The 17,678-nt window shown below is 51.7% G+C and overlaps 3 protein-coding genes across 6 annotated transcripts; 2 read left to right on the top strand and 1 right to left on the bottom strand.

Moving 5' to 3' along the window:
* Positions 1–157: 157 nt before the first annotated feature.
* Positions 158–7,142, top strand: SLC51B (SLC51 subunit beta). The gene is made up of 5 exons (XM_069025539.1): positions 158–374; positions 3,799–3,899; positions 4,568–4,708; positions 5,132–5,222; positions 5,968–7,142. The coding sequence occupies exons 2-5, from the start codon at positions 3,860–3,862 to the stop codon at positions 6,185–6,187; spliced, it is 492 nt and encodes a 163-aa protein (XP_068881640.1). The 5' UTR covers positions 158–374; positions 3,799–3,859; the 3' UTR covers positions 6,188–7,142.
* Positions 4,721–16,410, bottom strand: RASL12 (RAS like family 12). Of its 3 annotated transcripts, XM_069025537.1 has the most exons (7): positions 11,331–12,058; positions 10,340–10,456; positions 10,181–10,237; positions 9,051–9,124; positions 8,777–8,967; positions 5,825–5,961; positions 4,721–4,926 (listed from the first exon to the last, which is right to left on the bottom strand). In XM_069025537.1, the coding sequence occupies exons 2-7, from the start codon at positions 10,446–10,448 to the stop codon at positions 4,835–4,837; spliced, it is 660 nt and encodes a 219-aa protein (XP_068881638.1). In that variant the 5' UTR covers positions 10,449–10,456; positions 11,331–12,058; the 3' UTR covers positions 4,721–4,834. The 3 variants fall into 3 exon arrangements, with proteins under 3 accessions (XP_068881638.1, XP_068881637.1, XP_068881636.1); XM_069025536.1 differs by lacking the exons at positions 4,721–4,926; positions 5,825–5,961; positions 11,331–12,058 and adding exons at positions 7,233–8,000; positions 16,347–16,410; XM_069025535.1 differs by lacking the exons at positions 4,721–4,926; positions 5,825–5,961 and adding an exon at positions 7,233–8,000.
* On the top strand, positions 12,221–14,747 carry KBTBD13 (kelch repeat and BTB domain containing 13). 2 transcript variants are annotated; one of them, XM_069025735.1, is made up of 2 exons: positions 12,221–12,487; positions 13,265–14,747. In XM_069025735.1, exons 1-2 carry the CDS (start codon positions 12,383–12,385, stop codon positions 14,360–14,362), a joined length of 1,203 nt encoding a protein of 400 aa, XP_068881836.1. In that variant the 5' UTR covers positions 12,221–12,382; the 3' UTR covers positions 14,363–14,747. The 2 variants fall into 2 exon arrangements, with proteins under 2 accessions (XP_068881836.1, XP_068881835.1); XM_069025734.1 differs by lacking the exon at positions 12,221–12,487 and having other exon boundaries at positions 12,817–14,747.
* Positions 16,411–17,678: the final 1,268 nt, after the last annotated feature.

Below are 17,678 nucleotides of genomic sequence, written 5' to 3'. Positions count from 1 at the left end.
TTATTTTAACTGCAGGGTAACTTATTACTGAGTGTCATTCTACTCAGCATGCTCTTTTAATACTGATTATGCCAATAACTTGAGCAAATAAACTGGAAGTTGCTACAGCTCATTCTTTGGCAAAAGGTCATTCACCTCATGCTGTAAATGGTCCCACTAAAGAGGTGTGTTTTTTCAGGGGCTGGAGTGTACCTCACCTGTTGAACTGGCCTTCACACATGACTCAGGAGCAGAATGAATCACAGCTCATAGCATACCCAGAGCAGGAGCACAGGGAACCTTGTATTACCACGGTGCTCGGAGAAGATGTCTTCGGATGACAGGGCTTAAAGAAGAAATGTAGCTTCCTCCCTGCTGGGAACTGCATGTTTCTGGTGAGTTAGCGGAGATTAACGGGCATTCCTGCTGCACAGGCTGCTGGGTTAATTTATAGCTATCTGTAAAGAAAGGCTTATTTATTTATTCCAGTTAGAAGGCTTGAATCCTTGAAAATTTTAAATGAAGGCAGACTTTTTAAGAAGAGACTGTCTGAATGGCAAGTAAAAAGCAGGCCGGGATAACTCCTGCATATACAAGCAGTGAAAGGAAAATATGTAATATAACTCAGATTTGCTCTTTAGCTTTTTACTTTACAGAGGTTAAAAAATAGCACAGACTGCCTTCTTGCCTTAGTATTTTAAATACTAAACATTTTTCTTGTGTTCCTTAATGGAACTCAGTCCTTAATGTGCCTTTATAAACCACAGCATCCATTTGCATGGCTGTGGTGTGACGTATATATATCCTCTATGAATCCCAAAGACAGGACATCCCTCTTTAAGACTGTATTTGGAATAACTGACCCATTTTCATGCTATCAGCTAAGATAAGATAACCACCAGAGAAAGAGTCTGGATGGCAAGAGGAGACTACTTTAGAAAGACTGGGATAGTCTAAATGCATTGTCCCATATAGTGTAGTGAGTTTTGAGTATGGAGCCCAGAGGGACATTGTCATCTTAACAGAAGCTGTACTTGATGGTATTTCCAAAAGATTTTTCCCCATCTTTACTTACACCAGTATAATATGTATCTAAAGACTTCTCATTTGCAGAATGAGGGCAACATGTGTCTCCGTGAGCAACCATGAATATCAGACCTGACAAAACCCACTATCGAAAGCACGGGGTGGTTTCAGAGCACCACGTGCTGTGCCCTGGCTGGAAAGAGTCCACGTGCAGCTGGGGATGTGTGTGTTCCCATGTTCCCACATGGCACAGCCCCCTTGCTGGATTATGCCAACCTTTAGAGCACCAATCCCTCAGGTCTGCCTTCTGCATGTGATAGGTCTCAGATCTCCAAGGGCTCCCATTATGAGAAAGGATTTTACCATTTAAGTGCTGGGATCAATGCATGGAGCAAAAAGCAGTCACTTGCCATTTTTCTGTAATTTCTGTAATTTCTGTAATTTAATTTTTCTGTAATTTCTTGAGATTTCATTGAATGCTACCAAAGTCCACAGATCCTCAGGAGGATTTGAAATAGCATCAGTGAGTGACTCTTTGTTCCTAAAATACACACCACCATACAGATTTTGAAGCTTTTGGTATGAAAATCCCATTTGCAAAAAGAAAGAAATTACAAAAATGTTCAGGTGTCAATATAAATACAAAATAACACAGGTAAAATGTTTCTTGAGAGATAGTGGGCTCTTTGTTCTTTCTGCCTCCTTCCATATGAGTATAAAATGCATGAGCTCTCTCTCATTTGAGCTTCCCGTGTTGTACCCAAAATGGGAAGCAACCTCAGAAGGGTCTTGGGTGTCTTCAAAGGGATAGGAGACCGAAGTGCACACTTGGAGTTGCAGAGGCCTGGATCAAAGGGCTTATCCCTGTCCATCAGCAGGCAGAGTCACTGCTGAGATGTGCAGGCAGGGGAGCAATGGGGAAGAACATCCCCCACACTCTCCCAGCTGGTCTCATGAAGCAGTACTCACCCAGGCTGGGATGTGGGCAGCAGGGCAGGGCAGCTGCCTGGGGGAGGCTGGAGGAGATGGCTTTAACAATCTCTTCTGGGCTGGAAGATCCAAACTCCTCAGAGCATTTCCAGTCCAACTGTGGGAGTCACTGTTCCTTACTGAGGAAATTGGTGGTTTAGGCAGAATTCTGGATCCTGCTCAGACTCCACTGGAGCAGACACACTGACCTGAAAGCACTTTGTTTTGTAGCTTTGATGAAACTAATTTGGTTAGTGTGATTTAGATGTAAGAGATCTGTAAAATAACAGTAGTTTCCCTGAAAGTATTTTACCTAAATGTCCTGTTAATGCTCAATAAATGTCCATTCTGCTGCTGTGTTGTACCTGCAAAGTTCTGGCCTCCAATGTCTGGAAAGATTTGGCAGTTGGTCACTACTTTATGAAGTAGTGAAGTACTTCCAGCAGCTTTCCAGCATCCCTGCAGTGCATAGACACCAGGAGGTAGCCCACAACTTATGAAACACCTAAGGGGAAAATCAGCAACATTCTTGTCAAATATTCCTGTTCGGGCGAATGATTACTCAGAAGCCTTGCACTGCAAGATTTAACAATTCAAGTGCCACTTCTTATTAGGGTGTAGCTGACTTGTAACTTATTTTCATTGGCATCAAGATTTTATTTCCTCCTTTGTAAGGGGTGATCCATGTGAATAAGCTAAAGGTTACCTGGACGGAAAGGTAATTGGCACACCTAACTGCGGGGAGCAGCTTTACCCATATTTTCTGTAATACAAAGTGGACCACATATTTGAGAGTCCCCTCCTCAAAGATTTGCTAGCAGGTGGTTTTCTGGCAGCAGGGAGCAAGCCTGCACGCCTGGTTAGCTATAAAATGTGAACTTTGAATTGTGAAGACATTGAGAAGGGGGGGAAAATAGTAGCAATCATTAGGTCTATAACCGACGGGACAAATGCTTCCCTGAGGAGTCAGCAACAGCATTGCTGACACGCCTGGCACAGTGGAACATGCTTGTGAACAAGTTTCAGACAGCACCAGGCCACACAGCAAAGGCAGGTAAAAGTTGAGAGTATCAGACTGTCATAAAAATCTCCATATAATAATTAATGGCCTGTGGGGCCAGAATGTCTGAGGGACACGTGTGTGTCGTGGTGTCGTTGACCTGCCAGTGGGTGATGGCCAGAGAGCAGTGGGCTGGGTAGAGCCACCTCAACATCTCACCAACTCACAATGGACAGCCAGGAACCCCTGCTCAGGGTAGGTCCCTTCAAAAGAGGCTGAAGAACTAATTTGGATAAGCAGCCATAAAAGTTGGATTAATGCCACTGACAAATGAGGGACTAAAGGTCAAGGAGGACTTAATGTTTCCCTGAAGGATGGGAGATACCGTATGCTCAATGGCAAGCCAGCCTTGCCTCCTCTTGGAGCTCAGCCTTCCATTTCCTCATCTCCACACCCTTATTCTGCCATCCATGGGTTGGCAACAGGTAATCACATGCAAAGTATGTATTCTCTAAGGATTAAGGCAGGGGAGCGAGCAGGGAAGCTTAGTTAGTTGGGGAGGGGCTGGATTGCAGCAGCTGAGCTCACATCTGTACAGGTTCACCTCGGCAAGGGGTCCAACCTCAGGCAGCAGATGCTGTGCCAGACTCCCTCTGCGGTCACCTTGGTGGCTCCAGGGATTTCTGCACCCTGTCGTGGCAGCTCAGACTCACATTCACAGGAGGAAACATACCAAAGTACATGAGATCCTCCCTCTGAACAGAGCTGGAGTAGGAGGGCAATCAGGGTCTCTCTCAACTTCTTAGTTTCTCTGTCTTTCTCAGGCATCTCCACACTGAAGAAACACTGTGAAGGCGTGATCCCATCCCACCTGCATACACAAATATGAAGTTCTTGTGGATAATCCCATTTTTCCTGCTGCAAGGTAGAGTCTTGGCTTAAAGGACAGTGTTGTGGGTGAAGTAGGTCACATGTGCAAAGACCTTAACTTTCTGGAAATACAGTTTCTTTCTTTCTGTGGGGCTATTTTCCTCAGTATACACCAGCAGCAGTCTGGCTGAGCCATGGGAAAAGTTGCACCCCAGTTCCAGAACTTGGTGTCATTCCCATCTGAACTCTGTGTATCCTCTGCTTGGGGTTGGCCACACTTACATGTTGGTTTCTTTGCAGACATTTAAGCTTTTCTGATAAAAAATGCTAGAGTCTAGCTGTGTTTACAAGCCAGCCTGATAAATAGGAATTTATTGCTGGAGGACTGCAGTCCAGAGTCAGATTTCCAGGACTGGTCTTGGCAACGCAGCTCTCTGGTGAATTGTGGCACACAGAGCTGCCTCTCAGTGGAGGGAGCTGGGGAATGTGGAAAGGCCCTATCAGCATCCTGGGGTCTTCGCAGCCCTGGTGCCCCACCATAATGGGTTCTGCAGCCAAAAACACTCTCCACTTTTCAGTGCATGAGATCAGGCTGTGCACTCAGGGCTGCATTCTGCCTGCTTGGAGAGACGTGCTGGGCAAGCCTGCGAGTGAAGGGGAAGGTCACTTCCAGTCTGAAGGGCTGCAGTGAGTGACCATTGCATCTTTCTCTTTCCTCCACAGCTGAGGCAGAGCACAAGTATCTCCCGACGACCCTGGCCAGCACACACGTGTATGAGCACACACCAGGCAATGCTACCCTTCCACTGGGCTTGGAACTGGAACAGCTGGAGGAGCTGCTCTGGTTCTTCCGCAGAGAAGACCGTAAGTCCCATTGGTGTTCCTGAGGTCTGAGACACAGTCCTTGGCTGTTAACTTTCCTGCTTAACAGAGATGCCTGAGGGCATTACCTGAGGAGGTGATTTACCGCAGACACACAAACCCTCAGTCTCACCTCTGGAAGAAGCAGGCCATAGGTGAAGACAGGCAGGAGGCTTTGCTGAGATAGTGTCTCTGGGGTTCAGCCTCTTTCCAGGCAGAGCCTGCCAAGAGAGCAAAGGTCTCTTCTGATTTTGGCAGGGTGAGGGAGCAGATTGACATAGCAGCAGGTCAGTGCCATGAGGATCAACTTCAAAGCCACAAAAATCAAGGACAGAGCATCCTGGATGCCCTCAGGAAACACTTGGCCAGGCTCTGTGGGTCACACTGTGCTGTGCCTACTAACAATGCCTCTCTGCTTTCCCTCAGCCTCAACATGGAATTACTCTGTCCTTGCGCTTTCCCTTGCGACCATGATTTTGGGTCTTGTTCTTCTGACCATTAACATTGTGCGAAACAGGTGAGTCAGGAAAATTTGAGAATCTTTTGGTATGTGGTGGTGCCCTGAAATCCTCACAGGCAAACAGACACAGGGGTTTGGCAGGGCAGGACAAACCCTGAGTGATGAGGAGAAAAGCAAAGACAAACTCCCTTTGAACCATTTTTTGTTATAAAACCTTGCCTGATGCCTGCTCTCTTTGTGTCACTTGGAACAAGCCCCTTTCCTTCTCTGAGTCCCAGATCCAGTAAAGGTCTGCACAGTTCTGCCCAGCCCAGCAAGGCTGCTGGGAGGGAAGTGATGATAACTATGCTGTGATGTGCTTTCCCCTAAGTACAGGGGCTCTGGAGCAGGACTCCCAGCCTTTCTCCATCCACATCCCCACACTGTTCCCCTGTTGCTGCACAAGCCCACAGCTGAGGAGCAACTCACTGTTTGCTACTGCACGAAAACTTAGCTCTGTGTCAGAGCTGCTGTCTTCAGACAAGAAAAGAGCTAATGCTACGAGCCTGCCTCGCACTCCCTCTAGTGATGGCTGGCTGCATGCTGCTCCTGACATCAGGAGCTGGGTGCTCTCCAAGTGTGAATCCCACAGCTGTGCTCAAACACTTCAGAGCTCTTACCTGTCAGCGTTTGCCCATAAGCAGCTGGCGTGTTCCAGGAATATGGTGCAAACTGACGGCTGTGACCATCACCAGGGTAGGTGCCCTCAGATGTGGGCTGGGTTTGCTGCTTCACTCCGTGTGTCCTTGTGCCTTCCCTGCAGGAAAAGGAAGATCCTCATGAATGGAGAAGCAGCACAAACCACACAGCAGGCTGACCTGGATGCCAAGCAAGCCCTGATGCCTGTGCAGGAATACAGCCCGGACGAGCCGCAAAAGCAGGAGCCAGGGCCCCAGGACCGGAGACCAGGGGATGTGATGGTCCAGTGGAAGGACGGGACTGTCACGTCCCTGTACACGGAGATGTCTGAGGAGGCCATATAGTGGCAGCTGAAGTCAGCCCATTTAGGCCTTAAGAAAGGTATTGGAAGGTCTCAGTTCACAGGGATGGAAGTTTAAAAATGCAGTTTAGCCTGGGAAAAGAGGAGAGTAAAACAAGAAAGCAGCAGAGTTGCACCTGCAGGAGGGGCCCTGGGCTCAGCTCCTGCCTGGCTGGTGTTCCCCCATTGCTCTCGGCTGCTTCCAGCCTTCCCTCCAGTGTCAACTTCGTCTCCTCCCTCAGGTGCTGCAAACAAGAGGGAGCTGAGCCAGGGAAGGAGGTGGGAAGCTTGGCGTGCAGTCAGGCAGGGTAACCACCCTCACTTCCCATCAGGAAAACAGCAACACTGAAGCTGAGGCATTTTTATTCTTTTCAGAATCATCTTTATTAAAATACTTTCCAAAGTGGTTGATCAAAATGCCGTATCAAATCTCTCTATGAGTAAGGTCATATATATATATGTATATATATGTGTATATATATATATATGGCTATATATACAAATATACACATGGATATTTTACTCTGCAAAGTAACTGCAACTCCAGGGAGAAGCAGAACATTTAACGTGATAGAGCACCTGAAACCAAACACCCAGCCCTTGGCCCTGGCTTGGGCACAGGTAGAGCCTGGTCTGCTCCAGGATTCCCTTTGTGTCCTTTGCTGGGCACGTGTAGAAGCCATTAAATAATTTAGGATATTATTGGAAATATACCAGTCTTTTAAACAAAGGCTTTTCAGACCATGTCCTCGTCAGCAAAGCGCCTCCTTGCATAGCCTCTGGAAAGGGATGCTATAGTGTAAAAAGTTCATTAAAAAAGCAGCAATTTTGGTGTGACTTAGCTTGATGTGTGGGTATCAGTTTCAGTCTACCTGAGGCCTTTAAGCAGCTGAAACAGTATCTGCATCTTTTTTATCTGGATTTAAAAAAAAATAAAAATTCCTCCTACTTATTGCTCAGTCGGGGACCTGTGGGATGAATAAGATGGGTGCCTCCATGCTGGATTAATGATTAATTCCCCATTCCTGGGCTCCTGTAGCTGTGTGCCAGGTGCCCAAGCTGGCTGGGGGCTGTGGGGATGGCCCTTACCCTCCCAATGGTATCCACAGCTCTGGCTCCTTTGGGAGCTTCTGCATCCTCATGGAAAACTGAGCTGGCCCCGGTGCCAGTGGCAGGACAGGGTGCAAACACCACAGCAGCACTGGACAGGGGCAGGCAGAACAACGCCACAGCCCATGTCAGACCCTTGGCACCCTGCCTGCTTGCCAGGTTGCCACTTCTGGCTTTGCTCCGACACGGAGTCTGGGGCCACCATCTGCCAGTGGCTGCTGCAGTGCCTGTGAGTCCATCATGGAAAATTTCACCCCCTGCGGAGCTTGGGGGATGGATGAGATTCTCTCTCAACCCTCTCTGCAGCCCACAGGGATGTGTCCTAAAATATCTTGAAGCCTTTCAGCAGGGTGAGTGTGGGAGCCTTCCTTTTGCTCTGAGCCCGCGAGGACTTGATGGTGACCAGCTTGGCCTGGGCCACTGAGGGGATCTCCTTGTAGTTGACAGTGGAGAGGGTGTTGAAGGTGCAGGTGGCCAAGCTGTGGTGGGTGGGCAGGGCCACCGGCGTGGCCACGGGTGGGCAGGGCCGCTCCTCGGAGATGAAGAGTGGCCGCACGGGCAGGTTCCACTCGGCCTGGCGCCGCACCTCCCGCACGGCCTCGTGGAAGACGTGCTGCACCCGGGCGAAGTCCTGGCACGCCGACACCTCATGGAAGAGGCACCCAAACCGGCTGGCGAGGGACATCCCCTCTGCTGAGGGCACCTGCCTGGTGAGAGGGGAGCGGATGGGTGCAGGATCCCTTGGGGCATGGCAGCCACCCAAAAAGGGTGCAGGCAACAGATCCTGCATCCCATGCCTGATTCCCAAAGAGCACCAGGGTAGCACCTGCCCATCCCTGCCCTGGGACAAGCAGGTACATGAATCCAAAAGACTTTTGCCTTTCCCAAAATCCCAGAGTAACGGTCTCTTTGTGTCCTTGGGGAATCACACAGCTTCCCTTTCAGGGATGTGTTCCAGGGACCTGGGGGAGGGTGTGAGGGCAGTGCACTGGGAAGCAGGGAGGAGGAGATGGGGCAGGTCCTTGCTGTGGGGAGGGGGATACCTCCATCCTGGGAGCACAGGGGTTTCAGCAATGCACGTGACTCAGGGACCCATGGGACCACAGAGCAGCACAAAAGGCCAGAAAAACATATCAGGCACATCCAGTCCTGGCAGTGGGGCTGGGACTAGAGGGCTCCAAGGAAAGGAAGGGCAAGTCCAGAGGGGCTCCTCTGGCTCAAGCCCTGCCAGGGATGGTGATGTTGCCTCACCACTCAGCCAAAAAACATCCTACTGAAAATACCAACAGGCTCAAAATAAACACATCACTGCTTGGGCAGGAGAGCAGAAACTTCGGGGATGTGGGAGGATGTTGCAAATACTAATGGGGATGGAAATACTCATAAAGAAATTGGATTTGGGTTTTGCATCCCAACTGGAGGGATGGGGGATCCGTGAGCTCTCTCCCACGGGGAACAGGCAGCCTTACCACGTGCCCGATACCTGTACTGCTCCATGTCCAGTTTGTTTCCCAGCAGGAGCACGGGGCAGCGGCACTGGCAGCCCTGTGCATGCACGGCGAGGACCTCGAGGTAGCGCTGGCAGCCCTCAAAGCTCTTCCTGTTGTCGATGCTGTAGACAACAAGGAAGGCACTGGCCCAGCACAGGTAGCGCTCGCAGTTCCCAGGGCCATCCTGGGGGTGAGAGGAGCAGCTGAGCCACAGTCCAGTCATGGTCCAGCCTTGGTCCAGCTGGTCATCACCCCCCAGTGCCTCACCTGGTCAGCTGTGTCCATCACCTTCAACAGCACAGGCTGCTGGTCCACCAGCTCCTCCAAGGAGTAGGTGTCCTCTGCAAGGAGAAGGGTGGTTGTGAGGATGGGCTGGCACATCCTGTCTTCTTCAAAGCCAAGCAAAACCCGGGATGCTTGGCATACCATGGAAAAATTTCAGCCTGATGAGGAGCATCCTCCACCAATGCCTCCTACCTTACTCCTCCCATTATTTTGAGGGACTGGTGGTGATGTTGCTGGGCAAGCCTGGCTAGGAACGCTTATTTCTCCCCACGTGCTGCAAGCATGGGCTCGCGTGGGAGAAGGAGGGAGAAGAAGGAGCTTGGCACAACAATCCCTGCACCTAGGACTTGGCCCTTATCTCACCACAGCCTGGTGAGATAAAGTGAGCTGGGGGCTTGACATGGGACTGTTTCCCAATAAATGAAGCAAGAGGAGCAGTCCTTTCTTTTGGAAGGAAGCCAGGCAGGGAGAGCCATTCAGCCATTCCCTCAGGAGAAAGATGCTTTCTTTGGGCCGGCTTTTAACGGATGTGTTTCGGAAAGGTTTTGACGTGGGAAGATGAAACCACATTCCCAAAAATATCCAAGGAAGAAAGTATTTATCCTTCTTTCTAAGAGTCACTGAATTATTAGGAGCTGGAGTTGGTTCATGGACAAGGTCCATATCTTCCTAATGTCCCTGATAAATCATTTATGGTTCTTCCCCACAGCCTGGAGTCAGGCCTAGGAAAATAGTTCTTAATTACTCAAGTGAGTGGAAAAAAAATGCCCAGAACTGCTCGCTGCAAAACTCAGCCCGAGGGTTGCCTGCTGTGCACCCATCTTCATTCCCTCAGCCCAACAGACATGAGATGCTCCTCAAAGAGCCCCAAGAATTCAGCTTTTGGGTTTTTTAGGGGGCGATGCAAGGAGCCAACATTCCCTGTGAGACATGCCCCCAGAGAGGGCGCTGCTTTCACCTCTGTTTTCACAGACAGTTTTGGGTCAAATCCAGCCCTTCTTGTTGTTTTTTATATAATTTTGGGTGGGGGTTTTTTTGTTCCCCTTACATGCCAATTCATGGGAAACGCAGGAGATAGGAAGGATGCTCCATGGGATGAGAACGTGTCTTACCCAAGTTGGGATCATATTCGCTGATGAACCTCTTGGTTAGAAATTTCACGGTCAGAGCTGCAGGGGGTGAAAGAGGCAGGTGAGGCAGGTGTCCCCTCACGGCACCCCGGCAGCTCCCCGACGCCCTGCCCTGCTCGTGGCTGTGGGTGCACATCTCACCTGACTTGCCGGCCCCTCTGCACCCCAGGATGGCCACGTTGCACTCAGGGAGGGGACTCTGGGGTGGCCGCTCGCCGCTCGCTCGGGGTTTGCCGAACATCGAGGACATCCTCGGTCCTGCGGGAGAGAGCGGGGGGACATAGAGCACCCGCTGCCATGCCGGATAGGGACCTTCTCACTGCCTGACTCGAGGGTGCCCCAGCCTGGGGATGAGAAGGGCTCAGCAGCACCAGGGTGGGAGATCCCCTCTCTTCCATCCGCATCCTGGAGCCAGGCTGGCTGGCATCCTCATCCCACAGCGGCGGCCAGCACCCTATCCAAAGACAGGGACCCCCCAGCCTCCTGCCCACCCATCACACGCCAGAAAGAGAAGAGAAACGCAGCCTCCCACCTTAAAACCTACGGCCGGAGGGGACGTGGGGTTCTCCGGGAGCGCGGGGCCAGGGAAGCAGCGGCCCCTCCACGGCCGGGGCTGGGATGAATGAGGCAGGCGGAGGCGAGCGCGGCTCCCGCTGCTCGGGCTCCAGCCAAACTCCTTGTAAGGAAAGCTGCCACGCCGCGGGGCAGGACACGCTGCCCCGGCCACCCCGAGGACGGTGCCCCCGGCAGGGCACACGCCAGCACCACGAGCTCCCCCGGCTTCGGGCAGGGACCCCCGAGCCCGAAGCCTGCCGTGCCTCGGCTCGGTGGCCACTTCGCCATGTCCCGACACCTTCTTGAGCCCTCAGCTCCTCGCCGTGTCCCCAGCAAGCCCAAGCCTGGTCCCTCTGCCCTGGCTGAGGCTGGCGCATTCATCACACCTCCGGCAGGCAGGAGCAGCACCCGGAGCTGCCTATCCAGCCACCCTGCCCACCACCTGCCCGGCTCCTTCGGATGCAATTAAGCACAGGCACCTTCTGCTGCCGGCAGAGTCTTTCGAGGGAGAAAAATACTCTTTTCCCACCCAAAAGACTCAGTCCCAAGAGGAAAAGGGAGCCCGGGGAGTACTCACCAGTGCCCGCACCAATCCATCAGCAGGCAGCCAGTGGCTCTGAGCCTGAGTAGGTGGCAGAGGCTGAAGTCAGCGTTGTCATGGCGATCACAGCCATTTGGGATAGGGCTTAACGGCCAGGACCAAAGGATACGGCCCCTGGACCGGCCCCGAGGGACTGCGGGGGGGGGTCATAGCCGAGGCTGGAGAGCGAAGGCTGCTCCGTGGCCATGCGGGGCTGCTGCACCCTTGGGAATATTGTCCGTTAATACAGGCAGGATATTTTTAAACCCTCCCAAAATAGTCTGGGAGTGTGGAAGTCCCTGCAAGCCTCAGGGACGGGGAGGATGGGGATCACAGGAATAACTCCCCTGTGGAAAGCAGAACCCCTCTGAGGACCTCTGACCCCAGACTCCCTTTGGACACAGGTCTAGGGTGCTTAAAAGCAATTGGAACTAAACATAGTATTTTAAGCTGGGTATCCATGAGGATCAATTACAGTGGTCCAAGTGCAAAACTCTCCCCTTCTCCCTTAAACTCAGACTTTTGGGGAAACCTGCTGGGGCCATGACCCTGAGGCAACAGCTTCGCCATCATGCGCTGCCCTGAAAGTTTCCAGCTGCTGGGATGAGGAGGTTAAGGAGGGAGCAAAAAATAGACCTTCAATGGGATGGGCTGCTCAGGTTAAATGATTCATCAAAACCAAAACACCAGCTGAAAACTAATCACGGGTAGTGATGGGGAGATCCAGGAAGGAGGCCCCCAGGTGAGCCCTGTTGTCAGCCTTCCTTGGCACCCCACGGCAGAGGTGAAATGGGATTTCTAGCCAGAAAAACCTGTGATTAACACACATAAACAAGTGTTGTGCCACAAGTAACACTTTTCCTCACTGTCAACCTCTGTGTCAGTAAACAGGGGTTTATCTCTCCCCACCACCAGGTATTATAGGGAGCTGGGCAAGCCCTGAGGCCAGAGGGGAGGTTTTTTGGTGAGAACAGGTTGCTGCACTTCCTTTTTCTCACCATGAGATCCCAGGTGACACATAGGCTCGCTTATGGCTCCTTGCAGCTGCCATGGATGTTGCAGATGCTGCTGCTGTGGGGTGGGTCGCAAAGGAAGGTCTCTCCCTGCCCATGGCAACGCCTGAGGAAGAGCCAAGTCCCTTTCCCATGGCTGAGGTGGGTGGCAATGAGATTTGCTGATGTCATTTACCTCCCTGGGCTGTAAACTCCATGTTTTAAGGGAAAAAAAATAGTGTGGCCATATGCTCTTCCCAGCCATGCAAGTGTGCTGCCCTCCCCAGGTTGGGGACTGTTCCTTTAGGGCATTACTAGGACCATGCCTGGAAGTGGAGAGAATAAAACCTTATTTCTCCTGAGTGGCTGGGCATACTCCATGGGACTATCCAGGCACCTCTGCCGTGCCCAGTGCTGGCTGGTGACATTGGAACCCTGCCTGAGTTTGGGTGGGCAGCTGAGCCTGGCGGATACCTTTGAAGGGCCCCGGTCACAAGCTCAGCTATCTTTAGCCCAAGGTATTTATATTACAAGGCCGCTGGGCAGTGCAGCAAAGGCATCAAAGAGTGGAGAAGGCCGGAGGGGGCTGTACTGGGCACGAAGGGGCATCGGGTGCTCCCCCACCCCTGAGAGCTGCTCAGGTCCCAGGCGAGAATGACCCCAGAGGAGGGAGGTTCCCAGGCAGGGCCCCCGGAGCGGGTGCGTATCCGGGTGGAGGAGCAGTCATTCTCGGTGGAGAAGACCTTGCTGGTGGAGAGCAGTGAGTACTTCCGTGCCCTCTTCCGCTCGGGCATGAGGGAGAGCACACAGGAGGAGATCGGGCTGGGGGAGCTGAGTGCAGCTGGGTTCCTCGCTATGCTGCGGGTGCTGGCAGGTGAGAGGCCCATCCTTGGCAGCGAGGAGACCTTCCAGGCAGTGGAATGTGCTGCCTTCCTGCAGGTGAAGCCCTTGGCCAAGTACTTGATCCACTCCATCAACTCTGACAACTGCATCCTGCTGTACCAAGCCGCTGCCATATTTGGCCTCCTGGATCTCTTCCACTGCGCTGCGCTCTACATCAGGGACAGCTACACTGAGCTGGAGGAGTACCTGGACTGCCTCTCTGATGACCTGCTGGCCTACGTGGAAGCCCTCCTACCCAGCACCTTTGTGGCAGTGGGAGCCCACACACCCACCTTCGAGTTCTTGGAGGACCTCTCCAGGACCATCTGCTACCTGGATGAGGAGACCAACACATGGAGGACCCTCTCCTGCCTTCCACTGAGTGCCAGCACATTCCTAGCCGGCATGGCAACCATGGATAATAAGATCTACATTGTGGGTGGTGTCTACGGAGCCAACAAGCAGGTGGTAGAGAGCAGCTTCTGCTACGATGCTGACACCAACACCTGGAGCGAGTTCCCCAGCCCTCACCAGCTGCGCTACGACGTCAGGCTGGTGGGCCATGAGGGCTACCTCTATGCCATCGGCGGCGAATATGAGAAGATCTCACTCAAGTCCGTGGAGAGGTACGACCTGGCCTCCAGCACCTGGACATTCGTCTCCGACCTGCCACAGCCGAGCACAGCAGCACCCTGTGCCCAAGCCTTGGGGCAGATCTTTGTTTGCTTGTGGCAGCCACTGGACACCACTGTCATCTATGAGTATGAGACCCAGCAAGACGCGTGGCTTCCCGTCACCGAGCTCAAGCGGCACCAGAGCTACGGGCACTGCATGGTGGCCCATCGTGACAACCTCTACATCATGCGCAACGGCCCCTATGACGACTTCTTGCGTTGTGTCATCGACTGCTTCAACCTGAGATCGCGGCAGTGGAGCGCCCTGCCTGGGCAGTTCATGAACAGCAAGGGAGCCCTCTTCACCGCTGTCGTCAGGGGTGACACCATCTACACCGTCAACAAGATGCTGACGCTCCTCTACTCTGTGGAAGAGGAGACCTGGAAGCAGAAGAAGGAGCGGGCAGGTTTCCCACGCAGCGGCTCCCTGCAGACCTTCCTCCTGCGGCTGCCAAGACGTGACCATGACATCGCAATGTAGCTGATCCCCCATCCCATGTCAGGATGCTCTCCTTGCAAAGGCCTCAGCTCTGCACTCACTGCTCCCCTGGGCTCCTCTCCTCCTCCGTGGAGCTGTGCTAGGGACCAGGGATGCATCATGTTGGACCTTGGAGGTGACATCGGACCCTGCCAGGCGGAAAGGGCAGCTGCTGTCTGCCTCTTCCTCCCCTACAGGGGCACAAAGTCCTGTCAGCCATGAGCTCACAAGCCAGCTGTGTGCAGGACATTGTGGCTTCTGCAGAGGACAGATACCACAGAGGTGCAAACATGGGATTTATTTATTCTGACTGCACTCTGAGGGTGTGCAGCATTCCACCTCCTCTCTGTCTCGATGGGAAATCATTCATTACATGCCAGAATTAAAAGGAAAACTATAGAAAAGCTTCTAATTACTGTGTTTTTCATTACTCTTAGGTTTGGGGTTTCTTTTCCCCCATGCTTCTGAAGGAAAATACCTCCTAACAGGGATCTACGTCAGGACTTGCTCCTGCCCCTGAATGCTTTTTCAGCTGCAGCTCAGTTTCAGAGCCATATGTGGGAGTGCAGTTCCCACGCAGCCCCGCACTCCCCTGGGAATTCTCCGTGCCTGCAGCGGGGTCCTGGGAGGAGGAGGGGAGATGGGGAGTGAAGGAAAGCAGCTCCTGGGCATCAGGTGCTTAATGTGCCAAGGGTTTTCTGGGACCTGGAAACAATCACCCCTCCAAGTCCCAGCACAGACCCAGTGGGGTGGCTCTCACCAGAGACTCACTTGAGACAAGTCAGGGTCTTTTGAGGACATGGCAAAGCTTGGTAGTACAGAGGGTGCCAAAAGGAAAGGAGGGAGAGGTAGCAGCACCATTACATGGTGATACCAGGCTTTCAGAGCTCCACAGCCAGAGGAGCTGTTCCCGTTAGATCCCACCACCCAGTGTTGAGGGTTGACAGCCCTCAAGACCAGCTCTGGGGATGGCTGGGGAGCACAGAGCTCCCCTCTGTGACCATAGGGGCCAATGCAGCAGCAAACCCAGACCCCGGCTCAGCTCGCTTCCCATCCATGGGGCAGGCTTTGGGCTGCCTGTGCTGTCCAGGCTGGGAGGGAGCGGAAGGGAATACCAGCCAGGATGCTTCAAATACCTCCACTGCTGATCCTCGCCAAGTCTCAGTATTTTCAAAACAGTTCCCGCATTTGAGAATAAATCCACTCAACGCAACTGCAAATCAAAACAAACCAGAAAACCCCAGCTTGCACCCACAGCCAGATGGAAAACCACTGGATGCGCCTTGTCCCCATTTGCTCTCTGCCACTGGGCCAGGCCACCACCCTGCTGTCACCCATGAGGGGACCGCTGCCGGTGGAGCTGCAGGTCTGGTGGTGGCAAGGGGGAGGCAGGGGACACCAGTGGACCTGTCCCAGCTCTGCACTGTGGGCACTGTGAGCTGAGCAGCATTGCAGTCCCTGGATGGACTGTTACAGGAACTCATCAAATCAAATCATTGTCCCCTTCCCAGACAAAGCCAATTAACATTTCACACTGTCTTCTCCTGAGAGCAGCACATGGAAGCACATTGCTTTAAAACAATTTTAAGCTGAACAAACAGCTTAAACATCCATTAAAATAAAGCTAAAATAATTCTGTTACTAAAATATTTACATTGGGCTTGTGTGGCCAACCCTAGACCACAAAACTTGGCAGGCTTACCCCTTCCCTCCATCTTTGACACCAAGTGATACAACCTCCTCCCCACCTCCACATACTGCTTTTTGACAGTTCAGGGGTTTACAAAGATATTTGTCAACAAAATGCAAAAGGTTTTAAGATTTTAAGTGTAGCACTTGAGGGAAAGCGTGAGTCTTGGCAGGCAGCTGACTATGGCACGGATGCTCCCAAGAGCCATTTGTTGCCTCCATCAATCCAGGCTGTGATCCAGAAAGTAACACAAAATAATTTTAGATGCAAAGGGAGGAAAAGAGATACATTTCTTACCTCTGCAAGAAACAATGATCCAGAACCGAGCAAGCCACTAAGGAGGGCGAGAAGCTGCTCAGCCTTTGCACAGTGAGTTGGCGCTGCCAATGTGCTTTGCTCCACCAGAATCCAGCACCACTGGCACCAGCACAGCCCCCTTATCTTCCCCTTTCCATCCTCACGGTGTTCGCTCCGCCAAAGATCACAGTTCGAGGCGACGCGATCTGCCTAATCACAGTTTAACCTTTTGCAAGTCTCGTTTTTAAGGTGACATCATCTTGGCAAGGGGGAATGTAAGGAAAAGCTGTCTGTAGATGGACTTGCCTTATAAGGTCTGTATCAAAAATAAAAGCTTGTATAACCAAGGGAAAGCAGGAGGAAAAACAGGGCTGTGAGGCCCAAGAACAGCCTGTGAGCTCCCCAGGAATATCTGCCTAGGACATACAAGGTGCTGCATTTTCCATTTCAATGCCATTAAAAAAGAGCAGGAATAAAGCATCCTTGGGGATGGATGGGTCAACTCCCCCAAAACCTGGATGCCAAGTTTCCTTGTTGCATCCAGGCAAGAATGAAGGCAGCCATGGAGAGCTGTACCTTCCTGTTGTTGTCTGGCACCCACCTGGAGATCCAGGGAGAAGGGACGTGGTGTTTTACCTTGATGGCAGTACATTGAGCTGCAAGATTGTTTGGAAGGATACAGTGGAAAAATGGTACTAATACAACTAAGGATTTTCTCTGCTGAGTTGTGCCAGTTGGCATCCTGACAGAAAAAGACACAAACATGTTGCAGAAGAACCCCCCCAAGCATCTTTACTCAAAGAAATTACATCTGTATCTAATTCAGAGGAAAATAACATACTTTATGTGAAAACACTGTCCATTGTTCTGCTGCCAAGCCAAGACACACATCCTGTACAGTGATCCGAATCTCCCATTCTTTGTCATTCAGTTACATACAGAAATTCCCTTGGGCATCCAGATGTTCCTGACGATGACATTCATGCTTAACTTCATTTGGAGCCACTGTCTTCACAGTTTAGGGAAGCATCCTCTGAATTTTCCTGATTTGGGCAGAGCATGAGGGCAGTGAGCAATTCCCCATCTCTCTATTCTCATTTCATGAAGTTGCCTGAGGATAAACCTTTGCCTCCACCATTTTTCATTACACTGGATAAACCTCACGTATTTCAGAGCAAGGGCAGCCTGTTTTCTTTCCTTACCCAAATGGAACTGTGTATTTTTATCACCTTTCTGGTTTAAAATGAGAAGCTAATGTGATCAAAGTGGATTTCAATTACAATATTCAACCATGACTAAGTCAGCTGAGACTCTTTCCAAGCCAGGACCAAC

Source organism: Aphelocoma coerulescens, chromosome 10 (genome assembly GCF_041296385.1).
Source record: "Aphelocoma coerulescens isolate FSJ_1873_10779 chromosome 10, UR_Acoe_1.0, whole genome shotgun sequence".
Lineage (NCBI taxonomy): Eukaryota > Metazoa > Chordata > Aves > Passeriformes > Corvidae > Aphelocoma > Aphelocoma coerulescens.
This window is presented reverse-complemented; position numbering and strand designations above follow the sequence as displayed.